Raw genomic sequence first — 22379 nt, 5'->3', positions numbered from 1 at the left:
TACCTAGTTAAGACTTTAGGCATACGAGTTAACAGCCTCTCTATCTTGGCCAGTGTGGTTCTTCATTCTCTCTAATTTTCCTGCCTGCACACCGACATCATTGATGATAGCAGCAGCCGTGTGCTGAACTCTTGGAATGCCATAAACGAATTGATGTTGTGCATGAGGTAGGTAATATCCTGCAGTTTCTCTTGCAGGTATGTTTTCCTCTGCTCAGAGTCCCATTGACATTGCAGGTGAAAGCACGGTGGAAACAGGAGGAACCATTGGGAGCGTGAGGATAATTTGTCACTTTGCATGTCTCACTCCATTTTTAAAGCACAGTATTAAACAATTACCCTTCTCTCTCTGGAGCTATTATTTTTAAAAGGAAGTCGTATTCTATCTTTTAATGTGCTTTTAACAGAACCTAATCTTGAGGAAGCTATACTCGCTACGGTGAAAATTTGTTTGCTCTCTGTTAACAAAGGGTTAATGTGAGTCTTAAATCCCAAAGTGTTAAAACCAAATTATACTATACTTTGAAAGCTAATTATACAAGAGCATACAAAAAGAAAACATCAGAGTATTATTACAATATCTCTCTATATATAATATGTGCAAACTTCAATATACAAGCTTCTTGTTGTTCATCCATTTTTTTTCTTAAAAATAATGTAAACCTTAACTTATTTAAACCAGTATAAGTAGTTTGATGTTACTCCTGGGAAACAAAGATTGTCAGTACAAGAACCTCCGTAGCTTGGAGGACAAGCAGAGCACGGGACTCCTACTTTATATGGTGCTTCTCCAATCCAATTCCCCCTGAAAATAAAAAAGAAAAAAAGAATGCTTAGTCATTTCCGAGAGGAAGAAAAAAAAAATCATTAAATGGCACTTGTTTTGAGTGATTAAAGCTAATGTCTTCAGTGATATCCTATGAATGCCCTGTTACTGAAAACATACATTAGTGTATTTCTGCAGGTTACTGACAAACCTACCAATTCCTAAACACCAGCAGGAGAATGACTATGTCACCCCAGTGAATGGCCAGTGGTCCATTCCATATCCTTTAGTGGTGTGTGGTGAAGTCCCAGTTCTCTTGCTTCTGCTACAGCCAAGTGATTTTTGACTCTCTCAGCCTGGGACAGAGTACTTTTTACCAGAGGGCTATATTTATGAGAAATTAGCAACATAAGCACTAGTGCATGGTTTTTCTTGACCACTTTTTCGTCTGGCAGCTATCTTAAAAGCTTGGTTTTGGAAGGTGGAAAAACGAACTGAGTGAAATCTTATTCTCAGGTTGCACTGCCCTGGGTCCACATTGTGAAGCTCTGAGGCTGAATTCATGGTTAGAGAAAAGGGGAGATGAAAACTATTTGCACCAGTAACATATTAAAAAGAACTGTATCTGGGCAATTGTAGGGGTCTCACTGGTGTTAATGGGAGGAGAAGGAGGGCTCCCATCTGGTGAACAGAGCTGTGTCATAGAGCCTGGGGGGAATGGGGTACAAGTCTGGAGAGTGAGCATGTGAAAAGAGGTAACTCTGAAAGATCTAGGAACATCTGAAAAATGCATCCAGACTTTTAGGTGTGTATATAAATCCCAGGCTTTTAGAGATTCATGTAACGCTCACGATATAGGCAGAGAGACGGTTAAAATTAGATTTTTATTTAAATGTTATGTCTCACTGAGCAGAGAACTTTCCTCTAGTTTGCATGTGACGTGGTATAGCAGTGAGTAATGCGATTATTTATGAAACATTTTCTCATCCCCACCTCCCAGCCAATAACATTGGATCAAAAGCCCTGGTCTGGGTTGTGCCTTGGAAGAAAGTAGGAATCTCTCAAATAATTTGCTCATTCCTACTTCTCTTCCAAATGGGTACAGCAGACTGAGTGGTCAGGAAATATATTTAGTTTGATAACAGATACAGAAATACAGAAAGAGTTTGCTGAAAGCTGATTTCTGCTTCATTTGCTATGCAAGACATGGCTGATTTGTGTGAGGTGCGGGGCCTTTCTAAACTTTGAAATTATACTCCTTAACATTTTTCTCCCTGATTTCAGAAGCAGATATTTTTCAGCATTACAGCATGGCATCAGTGAAAATTATTGAATTCTAAATCCTACATCTCTGCCAAATTCCAATCTTAATAACTCAAGTTGGGGCTGTAATATTCACCCCCTTCTTCAGAGGAGTTTCTGATGTGCTGGTTACTCAGAAGGACACAGCCTTTATTGACTGGTAAAGAGACTTGTGCATGTGTGCCCAAGGACTCTGAGCCCAATGTCCTTAACTGAACTTAATTAATTCTTAGGAATATAAACTTAAGCCAGGCAAGACCACTCAATATCCTTTTTGTGACTGTGCAAGAAGTAGATATGAAAATCTCTATTCCACTACCTACGAATCAAATGCCTACTTAAAATCTCATCCAGAGAAGCAGCTCATAATTCCAGGCTTTGGTTTGCTTTTTGAGAAACGGTGGGATTTTTAGACTGAGAAAATATAAAATGTCATCAACACATTTTTAACTAATACACAAACAATGTACCAGTTTTCAATAATGCCTATTGTATAAAACCATTATTTTCCTATATATGAACATGAGAGATGTATTCTAGGAAGTCTGTAAATTTATTTTTTTTTTCAAATGGGAATATATAAAAAATAGTATTTGGATTTCTCTTACAAACTTTGATTTCACCTTGTCCTTGCTGTGGAGCTAAAAGTCAGATACAGTTTTTCCTGCCTCACATTCATTTCCTACCATTGTTTTCTAGTAGATATTAAAGACAAAAGGACAGAGAAATCCCTTTGATTTCCAAAGGTGTTCTTTTTCCAAGTCAGTTTTCTTCCTAAATCCCTTTTTTTTTTAAGTTGCAAAAACTCTAAAAATTCTTTTACTCATGTAACAGCTAAAATAATGACATATTCTTGCATATTCTTTACCACAAATGGACCTGTGCCACTGAGAGTTTATGAAAAACATGCTCAATTAATTATACTTAGATTCCTGTACAGAACTATGGCTTCGCTTAATATTATACAGTCAGAGAAACCAGCCATTTACACTATCCATGCTGCTTTTCAAGCACTCATCCAAACCAGACTTCAAATAAAAGCTCTCCCAGAGCCAGAGTTTATTGATTCTTTCTGCACCCAGATGTAAACTTGGGATGATATCTAGGAAACGCTGGGAGAAAATTAATTTATTCATTTCAACCTAATATAGATCTCTGCACAGCTACCTGATATAGGGCCACATATGGGTGTCTATGACCTATACTTTCAAGGACCCTAACATGGAAGACAAAATGAGACTTGTAGATGCTAAGCTTAGGTAGATGGACTTTGTAGAAAACCAATGCTATGGATGCCATCATGCAGCATAGTCAAGCAAAGGTATCTTGTGAGCAACAACATGTCTTCACGTTAACCAAGGGCCTGATCTACAGTGGAATTGCTTACCTGACGAAGTCTAGCTTACCATGAGTACATGTAACAGAGTAAAGAAATAAGGAATTGAAAGTAAAGTGGAGTCAGTACAAAGGAGGAAGACAAAATTATTATTATAATAATAACAATAACAGAAATCAAGTTTTTTATTTTGCTCCATACACATAAAGTTATTTCCTTTTCTTCCTTCAATACCAAAGTAATGCATTTGCTCTATGTTCAGATGTAAAGTTAGAACAAAGAGACAGCCCGCAGAAAAAGCACAAATAGAGGTCAAGCTGCAGAAAAAGGAATAAGCAGTCCTATGAGAGGACCAAAACATGCACAAAATATAAAAATAAACAATATTAAAAGAAAGCAACTCACTTTGGGGCATAGTTGCATACCAAGTAAACAGCTCGTCGCCAAACAGATCCCCAGACGTTCATATTGTGGCATGTGTGGATTGCGCAGCCTATACGATTGGAAGTGGCCCAAACCATCTGAATAAATATTTATTATTGGTGAAGTCCAAATTGAAAAGTTGAAAAGAAATATATATATATATATATATACATTTATTTGAGAGCGAGCTATAAATATATCACAGAAAAGTCCAGCTTTGGACGGAAGATTTTGAATAGAAGAATGTAATTTATGTAACCTGTGTGTAATGGGTGCACATGGGTCCATAACATCGCATGGGGCACCTGGGGTTGCAGTCCTGAGGATAAGGGAAAGCATAATCCTTCACTTCATCATACCACGGCTTTACCAGCTGGAGAATAGATCGATACCTGGGTTTGTTTAAAAGATAGAAAGAAAAACATGTCATTTTAGATTTAGGTATTTTGGAACTTTCTGCTGCTAATCCCTTTGATGCAAGTCACCTAAATACACATTTCTCCATGCATCACTAGGGGCACAGTATTAAACAACAATACTCTTAAGCCAAATGAACTTAGACGGGTATCAATTATTGCTAGAATACTGGATGACACTTGCATCAATCTAAGACCTGGATCTCAAAGGCTGTTGGAAGGCTGACAAAATGACTGTTTTGCAGAATATCTGCCTACCTTCCAGTTCTTACAGACAGGTTCTGGCCCAAGAATCTCAGTAAGTAGGAAGGTCCATGGTCCCAGATGCACGTGGCAGCCCAAGCCTCTGCAGATTTGGCAAGAGTTTCATCCCAAACCTGACAAAATAAAATATCCTTAGCAGTAGAACAGAAAAAAACAAATAGTGATCACAGTGTGAGAACACAAGAAGCAAGTATCTTAAGTCACAAATATACAATCATAAGACATCTGACCTGTAACCTAGGCAGAGAGACCTTGAATTCAGAAAACTGTGGGGCAGCACATACAGAATCTAGCAGGGTTTGCCCTAACGCTGAACAGAATTCCCGCCCACCTCATCAGAGGAAGGCAGATCTCTCCCTTTTTTTTCTGGAAAAAAAAGCCCTTCCCTGAACAGGCACTCTGCTACCATTTTCCCTTCTGTGTTTATGAGATCCATCTGCGGAGAGGAGTAAAACATTGGATGGGACTCAGATGGAAGTGAAAGAGAAGAAGAGGCACACAGGGAAGAATAATTCAGCACAGGTATTACATACCCCACAAAACCTCAACACATTTGAAATAGGATCTCAGGAGTATGTATAGCCAGAGCTATAGCTACCATGTGTGTGGTAGCTTTTCATATTTGAGGCCACAAGGCCAAAAAAAGGGATTCCACAAAGGCAAAGACTATGGATTGCTTCCAGGTGTCGTATGAATTTCATCATTTTATTCTGCACAGGATCTGACATTGCTCCTTGTCTAGCATAAAAAAGATAACAGCTCTGTAAGAAAAGATAATTTAACTTCTTAAGTTCTCCTCCAATGTTAGGAACATGACAAGTGAATCTAAACACTGTCTCCTTTATATGCTTTTACTGCTCACTTACATGCTTGATTTTTAACTGTCTCCACTGTTTTCTCCACAGCAAATAGGCTTGCCTCAGCAAAAACGGATATAACAATGGAACCTGCTGCACTGCTGGAGCTCCAGATGAAGAATATCTCTCTGTTATATTACAAGTACACACAAATCCTAGTATATCTTAGTGTTTGAGTGATACCCCAGCAGGCTCTAGATCCTCGAATTAGACGTGCATTTTGAATACCCCGAGTGGAGTGTTTTGGTGCAAGACAGTTTTAGTGAATTGCAAGTAGAAAGGTAGGAACAAAATGTGGAAAAATTGCCTACCCAGCCCATCGCACCTTTTTAAACACAAACCCAACCTCATAAATCTTGAGTGGTTATGAAATAGAGCATGCTCTCTGCTGTGTGAAATATAAGCCAAAGCCAGAAATAAACTTATCAAAGGATAAGGTGGCCCATATCACAAATATTTTCTGTTCTATAAGCTAATAATGATTTCTAATACCAAATTCATAGTTTTAATTTTGCAAACCTGTAGAGTGAAAAGATTGACCACAGATCATGGAGTAGGACAGTAATTCATGCCCTGACTCTGTCTGGTAGTTTATGAAATTTCTCTAAGTAAAAAGTACAAAATTTAGTATACTGTATGCAATTGCTGTATCATTGAACCAAGCTTTTGCTAATATGGAGTAGGTGAGGTGTCTCCTAAATTAACGCTGAAGAAATGCAACAGAGATCAATATGAACCCTTAACGCAAATGATCTTCCATTCACGTGGAACTGCTTTACGGAAAGTCAGATGGATGGTGATGCTTAAAGCAGAGCAGATTTACTTTACACCTGTTTGTAAAAGGTCTCAGAGAAAAGTCAAAGAAAATTGTCAGTAAAAGGACAAAACACAGAAGTGTTAGGAAGAAGCATGCTAAGAAGGAACGGTCTTCAAGCCAGGAAATACTTTGACTTCATCTGTGAAAAATGAAGGGAGTTTCTTGGAGAAGTTAGAGGTAAGTCTATAACTTGGGAAGGGAAGAGTAAGCTTGAGCACTAGGGTACAAGAGAAGGGACCTAGGGCTGCTACGCACCACCCAAAACCCAGGAAATGCTCCAAGGCCCAAGAGGAAGAAAGCTGTGTACAGGTATTTGTTCTGCTTTGTAACTCTGCTGTTAAGCCAATGAGCTGCATGTGACCAGCGTTCAAATAACTCTTTATAATCACTGTGGTATATCAGTGGTCCCAAAAAGAGGGCTCAAAGAGGGGGCAACAGCAGGTACAAGCACATAAGCCTGCTTCAGAAGTGTGTCTGAGAGTGGGGCCACAGCCGGCATTTGGAGCCTGCCCAGGCCCAGGGGAACAGAGGAGCACACGGCTCCAGCGCATGGGTCCAAACACAGCTGCCTGGTGTGCATCCATAAGGGGCAGCTCCGCCAGGACTGTGACACCCCATAAACACCCTCCTTTGCTGGGATTAATCATCCTTCTGGCACCAGCGCTCCCTGCCAGGAGGCTGAACATGAGGTTTGCGTGCTTGCTCCCAAGTGACCTGGCTGCAGTCCCACAATAATCTAAATGTGCACTGTATTTGCACAAATAGCACCAAGCTCCTGACTTCCACCCAGCATATTTTTGTGTACAAAATTGCCTCGTGAAATAGCATGTTAGGTGTTTGAAAGAAATGTGAAGACTGTATTAGGTTTTCACTATTAATGCCGTCTCTAACCTAGGTATGGCCCCTGCCTTGGACAGTGAGAGCACTGCTAGTTCACTTTCATTTCTCCTCAGCTTCATTTTCTGGTTCTCAGGAATCATCTGCAACATTTGATTGGTAAAGTTTTAGGGGGTTGTTTCAAACTCAGTTAAAAAGCTGTGGGTTTGGCAAGTAAATATTACTGTGACATACAGTGCGCTCTGCTTTCTATTATCTGTTCACTCTTGACCACTCTTTGGACACAAGATTTTTGGCAAACATAAAAAAAAAAGAGAGAGAAAGAGAAAGAAAATAACCACTGAATAGGAAATAAGGGGGAGGGGAGCATATGCAGCATCTTTTAATTTCCTCCAATCCTTCATTAACAGGCTCGTGAAGAGTCCTTGTACAAAGTGCCCTCCTGCTATGTAAATAATTTGTGTTTCATAGGAGAAGATGAAGTGCTTTACATTCCTTCCTTTATTTTATTTTATTTTATTTTATTTTATTTTATTTTATTTTATTCTATTTTCCTAGAAGAAAAGATGGTCTCAGTCCCTCTAGGACTAGACTTATCTCCACAAGAAAAGGCAAATAATTAATACAGGCTGAAGCAGAAAAATAATTATTTCATAATGACCTAAAATCTTCTAAACTGTAAGATACCGTACTATGAGTTCAGCCTTTCAAAAGAAGTCCAATCCTGAGTCCACACTTGTATTAATTTGAACATCTGTTCAGTTCCCTGTTTTGGGCATCTAAGAGAATAGGGCAAAGACATTTAGATTTTTGAACTCATGAGGCTTCATTGTTGCACATAGATAAAAAGCATATAAAGAAATATCAAAATATCCTAAAAAGAGAAACTAAAGTAACTTGAAAGCCAGGGGGTAGTTTTTGTATGAAGAGAAATTTACAAGCTCAAGGTAATTAGCAAAGAGTTTAAAAAAAAAACAGTGTGATAAACAAAATTATAAATTCTGAAATTATGGCCAATCCAGTGTTTCTGTTAAACATGTGAGAGAAAGCTGCCTGACATGAACACAAAATTGCAAAAGGGAAAAAGAAGAAAGATTTGCATACCCAGTGGGTCGAGACCTGAGGAGGTGACTCATCCTCAAATGCTAATCATGCAAACTCCCAGTGCCAAACTATGCTCATTCTCTCCCTGGGGATAGAAAATCTTCATTTGCCAGGTCATTAGTAGCTAGGGAGGCAGTCATCTTGATTCCACCCAGTATAAAGATCCCCCCTCAAACTCTCAAGATCACTGATTTGGTCCAGCATGGAAACCCTCTCCACCCCTCAACTGGGCCTAACTGAGCTGCGATAGAGTTAACGCATCTCACCACACTTCCACTGGCAACTTCAAGTGAACATCCTTTGGCCAACTTATTTTTCTTTCCTCAGCCAAATATTATTTTCCTAGAAAGCTGTCTGACTGTGCTCTCTGCAGTGCTCCCCGCAGGACACTTCAAAACTACACTTCACTTGAAAACTGTCAAGCAGACCGAATACAAGGAAGAGGCCAGTGCTTCCACATGGAGAGTTTAAACACAAGACCACTTTATGAGGCTTTGTGAGGCAACTCTGGGGTGTTCTCTGCTCTAGCACAGCACATGCTGGTTGAAAGTCAGGAATAAGATCTTAGAATTAATAAAGTCAGTGGGAATTTTGCCAGTGAGGCCAGAATTTCACCCAAGATGGCTAGGTTTTTTTTTTGTTTCACTCTGTAGACAGATACTAAAATAAATTTTGTTATTCCCATAATGTATAATAAACAATGGAATGTTTAATCTCTTTAATGTTAAATGAAATTTAACATTAATTTAATCACTTTAATGTTAAATGAAATTTGTTGAAGCCCAAAAACCAAGCTTCCTTCCCCAAAGAGGGCCTTTTGATGTTGTGGGTCACAGTTCCCTCATACCCTCCTTTTCTAGCTCTTTCTATAGCTGTCTCTCAGTTGTTCTTAGATAATTTATATGTAGAAGGGATGGCATTGCCCTTTTTGTTCTTTGTTGGAACAGCTTTGTTGAAACAGGAGGTTCTGGTCACAACTATCCTCTTAGGTATTAAAATGATGGTGAAGCTGAACAAACATTATGATAAAGAAAAAGAAGATAAGGAACTGCAATATTACAAAGATCTGTCCGCAACATTTGTTGAACAATAGTTGGCTGTTCCCTTCCTACATTGATAGCTATGCTTCGATTTGAGGAATAGTGTACATAACCATTTTTAACTATAACTTGAGCTTAGAAACAAACTTCTGCTCATTCTCATTACAGTCAGAACTGTACTCCCAATACCAATCACTCAAATGGAGTAGCTTTCTCTGGACACCCTGCTCAATACATGTCTTAGGAGGCAAACCCCGTTGCAGAACAGGAGGTACATATATACCAAAATGTTTCTTCCTGGAACTAGTATTAAAACACTAGGTTTCAAGCTGACTTTGTGAGATGTCAGTTTGCAGTCCACAGGGCCCTAGGAAGAAATCTGTGTCTTCCAGAGCTCAGCTTGGCCATCCAAAGGATACCAACACCTGGAGAAAACGCTACGTCAGGTCATTTTCTGAGATTTTTCCATAGCTGGAACAGCTAGAAACATAATACATACTATAAGAGCATTTAATGGTTATTAATTTCATAATTTGCTGAAATAGGAGAAAAAGCTCAACCACAGAAGTGGCCATATATGTCTATTACTTTAGCTTCTTGATCACATGACTTAAGGTTTTTAATTGCTTTAGAGAGAACTTTTTTGACATTTAGCAAAAAGAGAGGAGAAAGTTTCCTCACTCTGTCAAGCCTTTCTGTTACATTTTCAGTGATTCAGATGAGTTCTGGGATGTTATAGATCATCCAAAGTATCACTAGCTAAGTCAAGAAAAGAAAGGATGAATGTCTTGGAACTTCATATAGACCCTTGATGGACCCTTTTCTTAAAAACAGACAATCTCTACCTCTGCAAGTATAAAAATGCTATATTCCTAAATTGCTTTTATGTATACCAGAATGTTAATGACTTGTTTCCAGTTTCTGCAAGAGGACATCTCCTCGCTACTTGAAAAATAAGCAGAATTTCAACATTTCATAGTTTTTAAATGGAAAAAAAAATCTGGCTGCTCTATAAATAACAAAATGAGCATCCTTTTTTATTACACCTCTTCAACACACTGTCAAAGCAAAAAAGAAAGACAATTCATAATTTTCACTTTCCATGTTGCTGTTACCTATCCTCAGATTTATGATCTGATTGGTAAATTCTGCAAAAGACACTGTGATTTTTTTTTTCCACACAGAAAGCAATTACTGGCTTCTTCCAAAGTCATCAGTAAGATCTGTCAACACTTTACTGCATTTACTTTCCTTAAGAGTGATGTTACATTGTCTTTTCTGATGACTGACTACTTCAAAAGTACAAATAAAGTACACACAGATAAAAAGTTTATTTCAGCTTTCTTACAGGTAGACAAAAAGGACTAATTCAAGCAGTAGAATACTTCCCAAGTAAAACAGATACTTAAACCAGTAATATCTTTAGAGATGAAAAGGTAAATTGAAAACTAATGTTTTCATTGCCCCCACCAGAGATGCCACACCTGAGAAAGAATGACTGATAATGTCACCTGGAATTGCATTCCTTTGTAAGTTGTTCTTAAAGTTCAGGATTTGGAAGAAGAGGAAGTTAAGAGCCATTATTCCTGGCAAATATAGGGAATGACAGAAAAAAAAAAATCAACCTTCTCTTTAGTAGTATAGTTCTTCATTATGCAGTGTGTGGAGAAAGAGGACCTTGACAGGCTGGAGAGGTGGGCCTGTGTGAACCTCATGAAGTTCAACAGGGCCAAGTGCAAGGTCCTGCACATGGGTTGAGACAATCCCAAGCACAAATACAGACTAGACAGAGAATGGACTGAGAGCAGCTCTGAGGAGAAGGACTTGGGTGTGCTGGTGGACAAGAAGCTCAACATGAGCCGGCAATGCACGCTTGCTGCCCAGAAAGCCAACCGCATCCTGAGCTGCACCAAAAGAAGCGTGGCCAGCAGGTCGAGACAGCTGATTCTCCCCCTCTACTTTGCTCTTGTGAGACCCCAGCTGGAGTCCTGCATCCAGCTCTGAAGCCCCCAAAATAAGGACATGGACCTGTTGGAGCGAGTCCAGAGGAGGCCATGAAAATGACCAGAGGGCTGGAGCACCTCTCCCATGAGGACAGGCTGAGACAGTTGGGGCTGTTTATCCTGGAGAAGAGAAAGCTCCAGGAAGACCTTCCAGTACCTAAAGGGGAGCTTATAAGAAAGATGAAGAGAAACTTTTTAGCAGGGCCTGTTATGACAGGACAAGGGGTAATGGTTTTAAACTAGAAGGAGATAGATTGAGACTGGATATAAGGAAGAAATTTTTTTAAATGAGGGTGGTGGAACACTGAAGCAGGTTGCCCAGAGAGGTGGTGGATGCCCCATCCCTGGAAACATTCAAGGCCAGGTATGCTGTTTTAATCACTCTCCTCTTCAACAGCTTCTGTACATGACTGGAGTTACGTGATGAGATTGCAAATGAAATGTTGGGATATGCATTTTGAATACAGTTGCATTTTGCAGTATTAGAAAGTGACAATTTGTTTGCCAGTTTTAGCATCTTATTTGTCATTAATATATGTTTACTGTGGACTCATATTAGCATCTTCAGATTGTTATTTGGCACAAACAAACCCACACTGGCTCCTACACACCTCAGAAAGGTGGCCAGTAGGACCTTCTTTTAGCAGTGATCAGTCAGAAAATTAAGCTTTCTGCCTCAGACTTCTGATTTTATTCTCCATTAGCCCTGTGCTTCTGCTTGTTTGCCCAGCTGAAGATCAGAAGCTCTTACGTCCAGAATGGCAGCAAGTGCAAGAGAAGAAAAAGCTCAATTTGAGTGATTTTTTCCTGTGAGAAAAATATTGGGAAGCTGAGGGATGAAATCTGACATGTCCAGCCCATCTGTGCAGCTGCACTCCACAGCTGCTAGTGCAAGTCCCGGAGCAGATTAGCAGATGTGCACTGCTACCCTCTGACATGCAGATCTTGTCCTCATGGGTCATTCAGCCGTGCAGCCTTGCACCAGCCATACCGCTTACGCGTGTGGTGGCCATTTCTCAGAAATCCCACAGCAGCGTGCAGGGCACACAGGAGTCCCTTGCACAACTTCTCTTCTTCTCTTTTTTTATAGTCAAACTTATAGCATTTTCAGGTTCAGGGACCTTCTGTAGGATCCCCCCACCACATCCACTACCCCAAATCTGTCACAAAACTTAACAAAGCAACCCACCACCCCTCCTGCCCGCATACTTTTTCAGCGGAGTGCCTGAGAGAGTCTTGTCTCTCTGCCTTCACTTTTTTTCAACATATACTGTGTGATGAAAACATATGAGCTCATTGGAATTTATAGACAGATTTGGCAAACTTTATGTATTCATTTGGGCTCTGAGATCATTTGGACTCTAGGCTGTCTCTCTCTCTCTCTCTCTCTAAGAATATGAATACTTTTTGCTCTCAACTGCCACCTGTTAGAAATTTTACTGTGCATACTGTAATTGGTGCCTACCACATGTGCAAGTCCTTTCCCAAATGCATTAGGTATTAATTAGAAAGTTTACACAGAAAATTGCCAGAGTCTATCCTCCAGAGAAAAATATCTTGACGGGAATCACAGTTCTGTACTTCATTCTTTTTCAAATAAATAGAGGGTTAATACATCAGGCCACTTGTCCAATACTCCGCTGCAACTCAAAGTAAAATTTTGCAATGTTTTACAGTCAATTTACTCTCATATAACCAAACCTCCAAACATCTGAATCACACTTCTGAAGGGCTCAGTATTAGACGGTCTGTCTTACAGTAATCAGGGCATCACCAGACAGATGTCCAAGAAGCCTCATTGCCAGAAATTCCTCTCTTACATTTTATACAGAAGTTTATATTCCTGAGTGCCTATTTGGTCCAAATTCAAACTCCTATAATTTGAAGCTTGACCACTGCTAATAGTCAATTTGTTTCTTCTAAAGGTTGTCCGCATTTCTCTTCAAGTTTGGCACCAGGTTTTTAAATAATAAGAAACACAGAAAATTGGTAGGTTGTCAGATTTAATAACAATAAGCTTCCCTGATATGCTATTATTTGTTTGGCTTTTGGAAAAGTTAAATATCAGAGCTACATATCTTAAAATATTCAGTGCTTTCCTAACCTACTGCAAGGCATATTTTAGTTGGCAAGAGCTTATCTCAGAAGTGGTAACAAAAAGGACCAAACTTTGTCTAGCTCCATGTCACCCTGACAATTGGTCATAAGTCTGAAGAGGAAGGTGTCTAACCTCTATAATTTTAAATAGGATCAAAGCAAATTGCCTTTTCTCTAAACGACAAAATGCAAATGAAAAATATGTGTTTCTTTTGTAGTGTTTTATTTCTCTTCTATACAAAAAAAAAAATCCACATTTATTACTTTTTTATTACTAACCACTGAAGTTTTTCATTAAAGCAAAAATGTTCTTAATTTCTTTTAAAGTTTTCAAAGAAAATACTTATTATTTTCTAAGTAGCTCTAACTGAAAGATATGGCAGCATGACATAAAAGAAAACACATAGCAGGTTCCCCTTTCTCCTAAAGAACAATAGTTCTTTATTCTCAGAAGAAGAAAGCTCAATATAAGATTCTTTCTCTTGATGCAGATTAACAGATATGCTGTACAGATAGAGAAGCAAAAGCAGTTTCTTCTCAGTTGAGTTAAAATAGACCTCAAGCTCCATCCTAGGGCACTTGCAGATGCATTCATAGGTGGAGGTGCCTGTGCTGAAGACAGTATTCTGTGTACAAAGCGCAAACACGTGGTTATCCTGGGGTTTCCATCTTTTGCTGTCTTTAGGATACACATTTCCACAGACCTGGATAGACTACTCTTCTTTTCACATTTCTCTTCAGGTATGGAAAGAGGATAAATATGTTGAGAGGTTTAAGGTTACTATCATCTCCATTCATGTATGAAACAAAATACTGTGTACTTTGGATCAAGATTCTTGTGAAAAATGCCCTGTCTCTGTTTTTAGCCAAGAAGTTCAAGAGGTGCTACATTTAATAATAAAGGAATGTCTAATTCTGAGGGCTCTGGGCAGGCTGCTTTTCTATCTGAGACTTAACTAGGTTGTTTTTTGTTTGCTTAAACTCCTAGAAGGCTTTCTGCTAATACTAAATTTAAATAATGTAAATATTCTCTCCTAAAACACCAGCAAGATGGATGTTTTAAAATTCTTATGCATAAAACATTGGAAAGGAGCTCTAATACCAAAGCAAGTTTAATGCAGTTATTCTTTATCACAATATTTAACAACAATAGCATTTTGGGAGAAGTTCTTCAGATTTTTCAAGGAGCGCTTTCCAGGAAAGGTCCTTTCTGTTCAACTCTTAAACAGGTCTTCTGTCATTCACTCTGAACACAACTGATGGCTTTTGTACTTCATATAGCTAGCACCGACTTGGATTTGACCCTAGATGAACACCAGTTTAGTTACTGAGACTGAACGGGGGTTCCTAGCCTTTTGTAGATGAAACTCTACTAGAAAAAATCAGCAGCATCCTGCATCTCACTCATAGGCAATGAGTAGGACAGTGGTGCAGTAGGAAATAGATAAGTGGATAACTCATCTGTAAAGCAAAATAAAGCTAAGTAATTCTATTGTACCAAAATTAGCAGAAATTAGGCTCTGTCTTCTCTTGCTTTCTTTCAGCTTACTGTCAGTTGCCATGTTTTGCCTCTGCTGCAGAAAAAGGCTGAATATGCTGTAAAATGACTGCTTCTTTTCAAAGCAGTCATGCAGACAGACACTCCTACCAACCATGTAAACCACATCAGTTCTTTCTGTTTTCTTCTAATTTTCTGAGAGGATTGATATTGTGGAATTCATTAGCCCATGATCTTCAGACACCCCTAGTGTTGGATTATGGCACCAGGCAGAAGAGACATAGTTGGCTAAACAGAAACATAAGCAGTAAGAGGGAGAAACTGGAATCGGTGAACACACTTCACCATTACACCCCTTCTCATTTGTTCTCACCTCACTTGTCAATTCCCAGCATAGAGCAAGCTAAAAGTTATGGCAAACTGGGATAGATGGACTACACTGGGGAAGCTCCAAGCTCCTTGGTATCTTTCCTCCCAGAAGACTGGGGTGGACTATACTTAGATTTACTTTGTGCTCTGAAATGACAAAAAGTAGATTAAGATCTTTGTACCCTGACTCATCATCTGATTACTTTATTTCAACCTTCACCCTGTACATAGGATGTAAGGGAACAGGACTATTCAATGGAAAATGTAGGCTGCCAGTAACTTCTAGAGTAAATTCTCCATTGCATTATGGCACTTGTGTCTATAAACACGCATCGTTAAAATGATGGGCCTAATCTGCTTTGACATTTAAGGCTGCTGTTCACTGATTTAACAAAAGAGCTGTAAATGGAGTGCAACTGTAATTTGCTCCAATATGCAGAGCATACATATAGCATGGAAATGAAGGAAACATTATATGCATGCATGTGTCTTAATTAATGCCAAGAAAACTGTCAGTAAATATGTAAAGTGTAATGTTTGAAAGGAAAATTGAGAGAAATTCTATAGGATGGTTAAAAAGTGATTAATTATCTGAGTTTTAGAGTAAAATACTTAGGTTAGACATTTGGAAATAATTTCTATTCCTAAGGTAAAATATTTGCCAAGAGATGTGACTGAGACAGCATCACTGTATGTGTTCAGGAGTAGAGAAGATGAAAACCATATGTATTTAATGCAGAAGGAAGTCCTGCAACAGGGCAGGGATAACCTATATGAATTAAGAGAAACCATCCAACTCATTAGACATAAATCTTGAAGGAACTAGCCCTGCAATCCTTACTCAGAGACATGGATGATTTCAGTGGGACCATGTAGGTGAGCCAGGGCAAACAACTCAAGAACAAGATGTCCTCTAAGATTTAGAATGGTCTGTAAGAAAACATATTGAGAACAGCAAAAACTAGGCAAACAAGTTGAGAAGCTTATTTATCACAAATGCTTTTGAATTTGAGACAAAAACAAATTAAGTCACTTTTTCCATGCCCATATAAAAGGCTTTAGGTATCAAATAGGACTTTGGAAAATCGGAAGTAGTGGGTTTTTTTCTGTTTTTTTTTTTTGTTGTTGTTGTTGATTTGTTTTTGTTTTGTTTTTTTTTAATTTTGTCTTACCCATCACATATTGCATATTCACAGAGCATTTTTAATATTACCTGGACAGCAAGAAAATTTTAACAAGACTTTCAAATTTAAGAGTGAAATAATAATGCAGTAGTTTACATTTGTGACCATGAAGTGGACTATTTTCTTGCTTCTCTGACCAGAGTTTGTAAGTTGTCTGTAGATCTCCATGGACAGGAAGCAAAGTCTTCAAATTCATCACTTCAGCAAAGAGAGTCACTCCCGGGCCATACAGAGTGCATAGATTTCCCCCATGACTCACATGGAAGCCCTCACAGGACTACAGGAGCTTCTTTTGGAACACAATTACTTTTCTTTTAGAACAACAGCTCATTTCCTTTTTCCATTTTATCACCGTCTTTCATGTGGATTTACAAGAAATGAATAGGCTCAGATTCTCCATTCCCTTCCAGCTCCTCTGCCACCAGCTCATATGTTGCCATGAAATAACTCCTGGGTATCCAAACTAACTCATTTCAAGCTAAACTGGGAATCTTTTACTATTTTGAGTCCTACAAAGTGACATGATCAGTGAGAGGTAGCTTTTCACAAATATAAAAGTGCATTTATGCAATCACTGAACAAAAAGGAATTGAAACTCTATCAGAACATCTATACATAAGCAGGCTCATGTTTATCTAGAGCATTTTTCTGTTCTTAAAATCTTCAGACAGCATTCCACAAACATCCAGCCTCATGTTTTTGAGTGTGCAATCCTGTCCCATCTATTATACTTCAGACATGCTACTGCCAGTCTACTAATGACCGTGTTGATCAGTACTGGGCTCAGGACTCATCCTTTCAGAGCCAGCAGTGAACTCCTCAGAGCTTGTCTTTCAGTATTGCTCTTTAACAAGTTATTCAGACCACCTTAGAGTACTCTCAACTAGAACAAATTTTCTCACTTTGCCTATGGAATGCCAGAGAAGACAGTGTTTAATACTCATTAAGGCTCAGCTATATCAGAGTTACTGCTTCTGCGGGGCGCATGTGAAACTGAAGAGGATGCCTGTATGTAAGCACCTGCTCGACCACATTTTGCATGTACACAGTGATGTGGGTTACACCTAAGACCATATGGACTTTTAAGAAACTAGCCTCAAGTGGGGATGATTGTAGGGAAGTTAAAATAACATTTGATTCTCATAGGAACAGATATTGCATTAATGAATATTTTGGGAGCCTAAAGATAGTGCCAAAGCATGCTAAATGACATATTTTACGAGACTCAAATTTCAGCTAGCAATACATTGCAAATCTTTACTGGCCTACCAAGTAGCTGAGATGTTCCAGAAAGGCATAGAGGCCTCTGCAGTACAGAATTAGCATTCAGAGAAAGAGCTTCTTTTATTCATAGACTTCCACGTGATTTGCAGATTTACATACCTTTCACACTAGAGAGCTGCAGGCAATTCTACACCTCACTTTTTCTGAATCATGAAGTTTATGGAATTTTTCTGCTTTCTCCAGAAAAAAAACATGCAAAGCCAAGTGGATAATTTTCACCTTTTGCCAGGTCAAGAGTATGGTGTCATCTTTCTTTCTGCAGATACCACATCAGCTTTTAGAGCACACGCAAAGACTGGAGAATGACAGTCTTAGGATGAGGAAGAATAAGGAATGTCATAAGAAGACCTAAATTACAAGAAGAGGTCACTAATGCTACATTACAGGCCTGAAAGTTCTTGTTTCCTTTCTCTTTCACTTTCCTTCACACACACACACTGACTCTAGATTTGTACTTGCAGAAAAAATTCCAGCTGAAGTCATCAGCAGAACCAAAAGGAGGACTACTTCAAAGTCTGACACATATGATACTAATGTCCCAAGAGAAAGATTTTCCAAAGTCTAACTGGCGTAAGACACATCAGTTTCTTTCCCTAGGGACTGATAACAGAGCAATGCTTCCCATGGCTGCTTTTGACTCCCCAACCGTCCGCTTTCATTAGGGACTGCATACAACAACAGGAACAGAATGTGTCAAGGAGGAAAGCTCTGAAAAAGGCTGGATGCAGAGAACTGGAGCCACAAGAACCAACCTGTACAGCTAAACCCTGAGTTCTTACCAGTGGAGAAGGAAAAGCAAATGGAACTGTTTAGAAGTGAGAATGTGATACAGCAATTCATGAGAAAAACAGAGTTCCTAACAGAATTAGGAAAAAAAAGAACAAAACACAATTTAATATGACTGTGGACAGAGAAAAGATGAGAAAACATCTTCTTGAGCTTCCAAATGGCTTAGTCCTTCTTTACTTCAACACATTTACAAGAGACTTCCACAATCTACTGCATCTGTAAGTAATTCCAGCTCTCTAACTTGTGACATCCTTTTTAGTCATTGTTAGGTGAAATGGGAAAGGCCACTTTCGTCACTACCACTGCACTTTTCCATAGTGTTCAGGACAGGAACACACACTCTGTAACATTCTTTCAGCACAGTGCATGTTGTCTGCTGGTAATGACAATGTGTTTGCTATCTTATTTATGAAAATGAGTACTGACTGACACATCTTTTATATATAACAGCAGCAACTTTATGTCCCCATAAGACACCACAGATGCTGTGCCACACACTGAAGCTATACAAAGACCAAAGAATGGACCGAGTACCTTTAAATTAACATTATTTATACAAGGGGTCCTCAGCCTTGGTATGGCTTACACCACTATGTCACCTTCAAGACCTTACTACCAAAACCTTTCTGTAGCCACAGGTGTAAAAAGTTAAATAGGTGCTGCCATGGCTACAAAGCAGATGGCGGAGCAATCTACTTGTGATGTTGCTCACTGGGCTTTTTTTTTTGCTTTGCAAAGTTACATGGGACACACACAGACTGATTAAATTCTCAAGGAGAACTGGTGGCCAAGGGGCTGGCTGCCACTTGAGGATCCAAATTCAAGTTGCGCTCTGGGTCATTACCTACGTAGCTTGAGATGCTGCTCTGAATTCTGCAGCATGAAGTCACAACGACCTTTCAGACTGGGAAACCAAACATAAAAGAAAGCCTTAGACCTTGCCCTTAACACTACTGATGGGGCTGATGCCGACAGGAACATAGGTACATCCTATGGCTGGTTGGTACTGGTAAAAGCAATAGTAAGGAGGGTAAGGAAAAGAATAGCACGTAAGCTGTAAAGAGCATGGCTTCAGTCTTGATTTTGTACCAAATCTTGCATAGTACCACTGCAGAGCAAAGCTGCAACAGAATAGTCAACCAATACAGGTAAAATCTTGGCAGTTTATGCATAAGAAATAGATTTAATCAAGGAAGCTTTCTTCCTCTTTTGAAGCTTTTCTTTTTTTTTTAAATACTGAACAGGCTAAGAACACTGCACTTACAAAACTCTTGGGAATATGACAGGGTGCTGGCTTCACTTAAGCAAACTGCAGGAGTACATTTCTAAAACACACAAGCCAAGGAAGGGCATGGTAGGCTGCCATTCCCTCAGACATTACAACAAAGTTTATTTACGCAGAATCAAAGGAAACATCAGTGGAGAGTACAGCATTGAAAGTGATGACTGAGCTTGACTTCTGACCTCTCTGTTTTTTCTGTCTTTGACCTTTCCACTTAACCAAACTTCAAACTCAGCCTATCGTATGGCAACAGGCCTTCATCCTGCAACATTTTGAGTGCACTCAGCATTTTGAGGTGCTGCTGGGATGTGCTAAGCGGGTTGTATGATCAAATCCAGATTTAGGTAACATCTGTGACAGAAAGATGTCCAAATTGTTAGTCATTAGCTGCTAAAAAGGAGGAGTTGTTATTACTATTATCCCCTTTTTATGTCAAGCTGATGGTGTCCTGTTTCTTAAACCTGTTAACCATCTGTTGCCATATGAAAAACTCTGACTTCAAGCAGATATTCTGGTGCTGACACAGCTTATTTGTGCTTTCAAAACAGTGTGAATACCTTACTTAGGAGGTAAAAAAAATTTTGCTTAGCCAACCTATGTTTAATGTTAGAGGTTTACAGTATGCATGCATTCAAAGTTGGAACACAAAATAGCAAACACGCTGTGTTAGCTGTTAGTGCCAAGTATGAAATCACTGTGAATGAATAACTTCTATCATACCTGCAGGAACAGATAATTCACATAATGAGTATTTGCCAAAAAGGGGAAAAGGTGCCTGCCACAAACATAACATTTTGAGCACATTGAAATCCTACACACTAGATAAACATTTAAAAGCAACATTGTGTTTGATGAAAAAAACAAAAGCATTAGGTGCACACAAACAATATGCAGTAAATAAAACATATGAGCATGAGACAGTGCATCAGATGAATTACTTTGCAAACAAAGTTTTACCATATTGCCTCTAAAAGTACTATGTGTGAAGGAAACTCGAAATAGTCATTGGCTACCTTTTTGCATACATCAGGGCAATGACTTCCAGCGTACTCCACAAAAACCATGGGGCTACTCATGATTAGCCCTTTAAACACATGCAGTCACATGTTGCGATCACACATTATTCTTCAGGCCAACAAGCAGTTAACTCACAACTTCATTTACTTATGTCCCAGAAGCTTAATTGGGACTACTCATGGAAATGAAAATTCAACAGGACAAGGAAGAGGTTCAGAGTTCAGTATTTAGCTTTTGTTTGCTTAAGTTAATGCAACTTAAAAAATGTAAGGAAAGAACATTACAGTAAGGAATAATAGTTAAAAATCACTTGTCTAGTAGTTAACTAAACCCTCACAATTTGCTTAAGAAAATGAAATCACTGACTTACAGTTTGCTTTACTCTGAAATAAATAAAGTTCACTTACCATATATTCCATGTTGGAAGCAGGTGGGAAGACTTTGCCTCTAACTTGATTATGATAATCAAGAATGGCAATCATGTCATTCTGCGAAATGTAGCGCTTCCGCCTGGCTTTGGGAATTTTTGCAGAGTCCAGATGAGCTGCCAAAGCTGTCTCAATGTCAGTGAAATTATGGTCTGACAGGAGTAGGTCAGTGGAGTTGGGTAATACTAATGCACTTGTTTCACAGAGAATGGAAAATAAGAAAGCACAACTGATTGCAGTGATTGCTGTCATTTTGGGGCCAAAGGAGAAAGATAGGCCACAGAGGTACTCTGCTTTAAGTCAGGGCAGTGGAAAACAGATCTGTAGAAGAGAAGATGTCAAAGATGTGATTCTGTACATCTGAGTAGCAAGACAAAGTGAACTGGCAAGCTGTGATCAGAAAAATGATTCTGTCTGTCAGCTCAATCTTAAAAACAATCCAGTCAGAACACATTAGTCAGAGCAGTTTTCAATAACCATATTTAGTGGTAATACTTTCTTACTACAAACACACCAAATGAAGTACCTTTATACCATGAGTTACATGATCAGAGCTAGCAGTATTCCTGAAACGGTGACAGTGCTATCACACCAGATCAGTCCATAAACCACATTGTAAATCCTAAATGGGAGACTGCAAGAAACCTCACAGAATGTTTTCCACTGAAAATGAAAAACACACCCTAGGCTATGCCTGTACCATACACATGGATTGCTTTGACACAATGTGGCACAGATAAACTCATAGGCAAAAGGCAACATACAAAGCACAAAAGCAGGACATCTTAGAAACAGCATTCAAATCTATACTTCAGCAAAATGTGATGAGCATTGGTAAAACTGCATGCAAAGGAAACTTATTGAGCTGAACGGCTTACCTCTGGATAATACCAAGAAAAAAAAAAAAAAAAAGAAAAGAATACAGACTATTGTTCTCTCAGTATAAATAGCACTCTGCTATCTGATGATATGAACCTTTGTGAAGGAGTGTCTCTTATTACAAACCCCCCAAAGAACAAAACTGCCGGTTTGGAAGCTTCTGGCTAGAGGAGCTGCTAACAGCTTTTATATGTTACAGCCCGCGGGAGCCAGAACGGGCAGCTCCTCTGAGGGGCTCTGCTCAGCCAAAACGCGCGGGGAGGGGCTCTGCAGAAGCACATAGGCGGCGATTGGGTGGCATCCCAGGAGTGTAGGTGGTTTGGACACTCAGTCACACCCCCCGTTTCTATAGCACGAAGAGGCAACACGCAGGGCTGTCTTTTTTTCG

General features: G+C 39.2%; 1 protein-coding gene across 1 annotated transcript; it reads right to left on the bottom strand.

Annotated features, from left to right (window-relative positions):
• Positions 1 to 668: 668 nt before the first annotated feature.
• PI15 (peptidase inhibitor 15) lies at positions 669 to 22116 on the bottom strand. The gene is made up of 6 exons (XM_010116246.2): positions 21991 to 22116; positions 21092 to 21433; positions 4501 to 4619; positions 4086 to 4218; positions 3809 to 3924; positions 669 to 804 (listed from the first exon to the last, which is right to left on the bottom strand). Exons 2-6 carry the CDS (start codon positions 21362 to 21364, stop codon positions 669 to 671), a joined length of 777 nt encoding a protein of 258 aa, XP_010114548.1. The 5' UTR covers positions 21365 to 21433; positions 21991 to 22116.
• Between the last annotated feature and the right edge of the window lie 263 nt (positions 22117 to 22379).

The sequence above is a fragment of the Chlamydotis macqueenii genome, chromosome 2 (genome assembly GCF_036417535.1).
Source record: "Chlamydotis macqueenii isolate bChlMac1 chromosome 2, bChlMac1.mat, whole genome shotgun sequence".
In the NCBI taxonomy this organism is placed as follows: domain Eukaryota; kingdom Metazoa; phylum Chordata; class Aves; order Otidiformes; family Otididae; genus Chlamydotis; species Chlamydotis macqueenii.
The sequence above is the reverse complement of the archived record's forward strand: the minus strand, read 5'-3'. Positions and strand labels throughout refer to the sequence as shown.